The 6,582-nt window shown below is 34.3% G+C and overlaps 1 protein-coding gene across 5 annotated transcripts in view; it reads left to right on the top strand.

Moving 5' to 3' along the window:
• Rps6kc1 (ribosomal protein S6 kinase C1) overlaps positions 1-6,582 on the top strand; it is a 200,008-nt gene that overhangs the window by 11,996 nt on the left and 181,430 nt on the right. For all 5 annotated transcript variants that reach the window (XM_015483653.2, XM_048809399.1, XM_015483652.2 and 2 more), the window contains one exon: positions 3,813-3,933. In XM_015483653.2, coding sequence (XP_015339139.1) covers positions 3,813-3,933 — 121 coding nt within the window. The remainder of the gene's footprint in view (positions 1-3,812; positions 3,934-6,582) is intronic.

The following is a 6,582-nucleotide window of genomic DNA, read 5'->3' as shown; positions in this document are numbered from 1 at the left end:
AAAAAAAAAAAAAAAAAAAAAAGATAATCCCAGCTACTCAGGAGGCTGAGGCAGTTTAAGTTTAAGGCCAGTCTGTGCAACTTAATGAGACCCCATCTCAAAATAAAACTTAAGAAAGGACTGGAGTTGTTACTTAGTGGTAGAGCACTTGGCTTGCATAAGTGAGGTCTTAGGTTCAATTCTCAGTTTATAACAAAAAAAAAAAAAAAGAAAGAAAAACATGAATGAAATTGCAGCACTATAGGAATGTTTAATCTGTGGCCTGTCATTCACTAGATTGTCTTGAACATGAGCATCCTCCCTCCAAAAGGGTAAAGAAGGAGATGGTGTTGCACCCTCCATCCTTTCCCTTTTAAAATAGCAACCTATAGTTGTTTCTGTACAGATAGCACATGTTATTGGTGAAAAGAACTAAAATAGAACATTGTATATGCCATCAAAAATTTGTAAATCTTATGTCTTTTCATAAATAAAATGGTTTTAGAAAATAGGTTCATTTAGAATTGTATCTTGATAGAAAAGGTTCTTGAAAAGAGGAATAAGAAAATCCATATGCAAATAATATGGTAGTGATGTTGGTTGCAAGAAATGATAATCCAGCCAGTTTTAAGTACTATATGAGAGTAAAAATGACAAAATTTATTGAATTAGATGATTTTGTAAAATATAGGGATCTAAAAATTTTTGGTGTCACTAAATATAATTACCTGGAAAGAAAATATTTATTGTATGTTAAAAATAGCTAAGGAAATATTTTTAATGATAAAGATCAAACTTTTATTAAATTTGTAGTCTATGTGTGGTTGTCAAATTCATTGATAAATTTTCTTCAATGTGATGACTTATGAAAGAAAGCCATTTTTGGTGAATAAATAATAATAAGCAATTATTATTAATGAATAAGCAATCTGTGCATGTGTGATTCAACAAAGCAATAGATGTTATATGATTATATTTTCCAGTGGGAAAGTATCAGATGTTTGTTAGAGAAAATAATTTTCACATATGTCTTTGGGGACTTTTTGTAGTCCACATATAAGTATCAGTACTTGCTGATGTATTGCAAGTGTACTTTTGTTCAATTATCCATTTTGAAGATTTATGGAAACATTCTAAGTTTAAAAGGGATAAGAAGAAAAGGAGGCAGTGGATGTGATGTTTTATAATGCTCTTAGGTATTTTGGTTTTGCATTCCCAGTATTGAAAATAAGGAATGCGTAAATGAATAATAAAGGCCTGGTGAAGAAACACAGATCTTTATGTTGCCTCATGTCGGCAGTTCTTATTATTGCTCTAAAATATTATATATTGGCTTATATACCCTGATACTTTAATCATTATTATGATAAAATTGTTAAATTTTCCCCCTTAAGACTTGTAATAGGTGCTTGCCTATAATCCCAGGGACTTGGGAGGCTGAGGCAGGAGGATTGCAAATTTGAGGCCACCTTCAACAATTTAGTGAGCCCCCAGCAACTTAGTGGGACCTTGTCTCAAAATAAAAATTGAAGAGGGCTGGGAATGTAGCTCAGTGGTTAAGTACCCCTGGGTTCAATCCTTGGTACCAAAAAAAGAAAAGGGGGGAAAAAGACTTATAATACCCTTAATCTTATTTAATACCCAGTTCATGATGGTGTTTACCTCACATAAGACATTCCTTTCATAAGCCATCACCCAGTTCCTTCTAATACCTTGGCAGTGTAGTACTACCATAAGCTAAAACATTTTTAAAATATAAAATTAACTCTTTTTTCCTGGTGACAGAATTATGTTCATGTATCAGATTAGAAACCACAGAGAAGCAAAAACTATGATAGCTAAAATCACCTGTAGTTTTATTATCCTGAGACTTTTTTACTTTTTGAATGTTGGCTTGATTGCCAGTTCATTTCTCTTGTTCTGCCTGTTACTAGAACAACTGGTTCTTTGCTATGAGCATTTGTCTTGTTCACTTCCATTGTAAAATACAATCTTTTTCTATCCAAGTAACCCTCTCCAAGCACAGCCAGGCTTCTCAAACTCTTTGTATTAGTTTCCTCTTCCTTTTTTCTGCCTGGTCCTTTGCTGTTAGTGTGTCCTACCATTCTGTTAGACTGTTCATCTTGTTAGGAACACTGAGAACATCTCCTGAGTGATTACCTCCAATATGCTCACGGCTTCTGAATTAATAGATTTTGTTCTTAAGCCCAAACCCATGTATCCTGTAGAACACCTCCAATGTGATGACTCCCATGCCCCTAATCCAGACATTTAGAACTGTTGTCCTTTCTTGCCTCAGTCCTGCTTCTTCCTTGCTTCTCACCTTAGAGAAGGACACCTCCACTTACCCACTCACAAAAGCCAAAAATCTAGGTCATCTTTGGCATCCTTCTTTCCTTCTAAGAACTTCATCCTCCGCCTTCCCTTCCCTCTCCTCCTCCTTTTTTTTTTTTTTTTTTAATCTGATGACTACTTCCCTTCAGGCAACTCTCTCAAAGGAGCCTTCTCAAATACCCACGCTGGTTTAGGAGCCTCTCTGTAACACATGCCTTTAGCATTTATGAAGACATCTTGCCTTGTATTTATGGTGTGGCTTATTCTTCCCAACTAAACTGTAAACTCTTTGAAGGCAGGGATTGTGTTTCTCATCTATTTTTTGGGAATATGGTGCCTAGTGCTAAATAGGGCCATGAAAATGTTTGTTTGGTGACTGCTTTTGTTGAGTAGATATAAAGGTGAAGCATCAGGAGGAAGCACTTTGTTTACATTAATTCATAGTAAAGCTGCCTACCCTCCTAGAATTATAGCTATATTAAATAAGGAATATAATAATTAAGGTAGAACTTTTGCTAGTAAGACAAAGTTGGGTAAAGAATTTTGTTTGAACATAAAGTAGGTTTTTTGGCAAGAATCTCTTAAATCATGTTGGTTGCCTGCCTAAACTACTGTCATTAGCATCACACACTGTTGTGCATAAAGACACTTAGAATTTGTTAGAAGAGAAGTGATTAGACTTTTCAGAAATGCAGACCCCAGTCAACTGTGTAACAAAATTTAAAACTCAGTTTTGTCCTATTTGTGGAGACTGAAGGGGTGCTTTAGTGATTTCAAGGTTATATGTCAGATACTTTATTTTTCCAAAGTTTTCTCTTTTTCTTCTAATTTAATGAGAGTGATGCTAAATAATTCAAATTAATGAAAGTAGACTCATTTTTATGTTATCCAATCTTAATGATTGTGTTTTATCTTTTGAAATACAGTAGTTTAATGGTATTCTGATCAGTATTTACCTTGCCCCCTTTTTACTAGCTCAAATTGAGATTTATGAGAACAATTTTGCAATAAAAAAGTTAATGTTAACTACTTGCTACACAGGCATTTCTTCTGTAGTATTACTCAGTTTATTAATATTTTTAGGTAAAGGTTGAGTTTGTGTGTTTAAAAATTTACTTAGTTATGTTGTATTTAATAAACAAATTATTTTTGAGATAGAGAACATTCTTGACATTTAACTCATTTCCAGGCCATTCCAGAGATTAAATGCCATTTGATTCAACAAAGAAAGTTTATGCTATATCAATATTCAGGTTGAATATATTTCCAGTTTGAATAAAATAGTACTTGTTTAAAATAAATTTAAAGACTCAAGGAGACCACTGAAGAGAAATTGTTGCTTTATATTTTTAGTTAATTTCAGACAGTTAACTCTGTTGATTAGAACAAATGTTTGTTTTGTATTATGAGTTTGAAAACTTTCAAAATTATTCATTGTTCAGATACAGGAATACAAATGGTTTTGCTATGAAATATACACTTAATTTTTTTTTCTTTAGATAATCGTATGGAAGCGATATAGTGATTTTAAGAAACTGCACAAAGAACTATGGCAAATTCACAAAAACTTGTTCCGACATTCAGAATTGTTCCCTCCGTTTGCTAAAGGAAAAGTGTTTGGTAAGTGATTATTTTGAAACTGTAATTTGAAAAAATGGTCTTGTGTTGTGGCGAGTGCCTGTAATTCTAGATACTTGGTAGGTTGAGGAAGGAGGATGGCAAGTTAGAGGCCAGCCTGGGCAATTTAGGCCCTCTCTCAAAATCAGAAGTTAAAAATAAGGGTCTGGGGTCTGAGGGATATAGCTCAGTGGTAGAGCACCCCTGGATTCAACCTCCACTGTTGAACAAAAAACCAAAACAAAACAACAAAAAAGCAACAGCTTAGGAGTGAGGGTTAGCTAAGTTTTGTGTGTGGATGCCAAACCCTGACATACAACACTTTGAAGTCACGAACCCTTTTATTTATTAAGATAATTCATTTTGTTTATCAAAATCAACTTGAGGTTTCTCCTTTATATTCTTTCTTTCTTTCTTTTTTTTTGGTACTGGGGAATGAACTCAGGGGCACTCAGCCACTGAGTCACACCCCTAGCCCTTTTTTGTATTTTTATTTAGAGACAGGGTCTCGCTGAGTTGCTTAGCACCTCACTTTTGTTGAGGCTGGACTCACATCCTCTGCTGCTGGGATTACAGGTGTGCACCATTGCGCCCGGCTCCTTCATGTTCTTGATGTATTCTTGGTGTAGTTTTGTTTATGCAGAATACATTTATTCTTCACTTGCGTGAAATAATAACTCCAGTTTTAACCAAATGAGTAAAAAACATTTACAAACCCAAGAAAAGATATTAATTATTTTTATAGTTCTGAAATTCTTTGATTTAAAAATAAAGCCTCTATGTTTCCCTGAATATTTTTCTCTTCTCATAATATGAATTAATAGTTGAACAATTTGGGATGGTGGTCTGGGTATGTTATTGTCAATATTGCTGAGATCAGTTAAACAAAAAAAATATTTGATAGGATTTATTTATATATTTGATATAGAAAAGGTAGAAAGTGGGGCTGGGGATATGGCTCAAGCGGTAGCGCGCTCGCCTGGCATGCGTGCAGCCCGGGTTTGATCCTCAGCACCACATACAAACAAAGATGTTATGTCTACGGAAAATTAAAAAATAAATTAAAAAAAAAAAAGAAAAGGTAGAAAGTATGGAAAACATATTACCCTACACAGAATGACAACAGTAAAAGCCACCAAAAAACAGTCTCTGATTACATGATTAATAATTCGGATCATGTCTTATCAATCATTTTCCGTGTGGTTTTTATGTGTACATATTAATTTTAAAAAAGGTTACATTATACTTATTATTTTTAAAGTTGCCTTTTTAAAAAACATATCAATTTATTGGGAATATGTTCCTATGTGAAAAAAGTCTTCTAGAACATGTTTTTAATTTTATATGGATTTATCATAGTTTCCTTTGGGTAGACCTTTGGGTTTTTTTTTTTTTTTTTTTTAAGAGAGAGTGTGAGAGAGAGAGAGGGAGAGAGAGATAATTTTTTAACATTTATTTTTTATTTTTTGGCGAACACAACATCTTTGTTTGTATGTGGTGTCGAGGATCGAACCAGGGCCGCACACATGCCAGGCGAGCGCGCCACCGCTTGAGCCACATCCCCAGCCCTTGGGTTGGTTTTAATTAGTTAAGAGTATGGATTTTAGGATCAGTTGGATGTAAAATTGAATTCTGTCTTTGCTATTTACTGCGTCTGTAATCAAGGGACTTATCCTTTTTGAGCCTCTGCTTTCTGATCATTAAAATGGACATTATAATGTATGGATTAAATAAGTAAAGTGTATGAAGTATTTAATGGTGGCTGGTACCTACTAAGGATCTAGTAACTGGTGGTTACTTTATTTGTCATTTTAATATTTTTACTGATTAATAAATATTTTCTCTCCTTGATTTAAATTCACGGTTATACTTTTTTTTTTATCTCAGTCTCTTTTTTTGACATCTGGCTTTTTGTTAGTCTCTGGTAATAGGGGGCACTAGAGAGAGGCTGGAAGTTTGGAAGAAGAAACGTGCCTTTTTTTTAACTTCCTGGTCCTGTTTGCATGAACCCAGGAAACTTCTTTACCCTGACAGATGCTGCTGTTTCCATAGCAGCAGTTGATTGTTCCTTGTAGTGTCCTTGCATCATCCCACTGCTTCCCTGAGTGGTATCCTCCCATTACCCCATACCCTTCTCAGGGGCCTTAGTGTCAGCTCCAAGGTAGGATCCTGCCTCTAAGCTTCTAACTTTAATTCTGTCTTCTTCCCTTTGTTTTACCAGAATCAGTGATAGTAGTTGTGGCAGCTTTTCATTTTTTAGGAAACAAGCAAAATGAAATTTAATGGAAAAAATCTGAAATACTGTATTTAGATTAGGAAATCAGTTACACAAATAGTAGCCTGATGACCTGACAGTAGTTCAAATTAAATCCCTATAATTGGATATTTAATTGAAAAAGATTAGAATTAGTAGTTTAACAGGGTTGTTTGCTATTAAAACTTTTATAATTTAAAGCTTTATGTAATTAAAAAATTAAGTTGAAGTAAAATACATATAACATAAAATTTACCATTTTAATAATTAGTAAGGATATAGCTCATTGGCAGTAAGTACTTTTTTTTTCCCCAGTGGTGGTGCTGGGGATTGAACACAGGGCCTTGTGCATGTGAGGCAAGCACTCTATCAACTCAGCTATATCCCCAGGCACCCCC

Source organism: Marmota marmota, unplaced genomic scaffold, assembly GCF_001458135.2.
Source record: "Marmota marmota marmota unplaced genomic scaffold, marMar, whole genome shotgun sequence".
NCBI classification, from domain to species: domain Eukaryota; kingdom Metazoa; phylum Chordata; class Mammalia; order Rodentia; family Sciuridae; genus Marmota; species Marmota marmota.
Note: the sequence above shows the minus strand (reverse complement) of the source record. Positions and strands in the feature narration are given on the sequence as shown.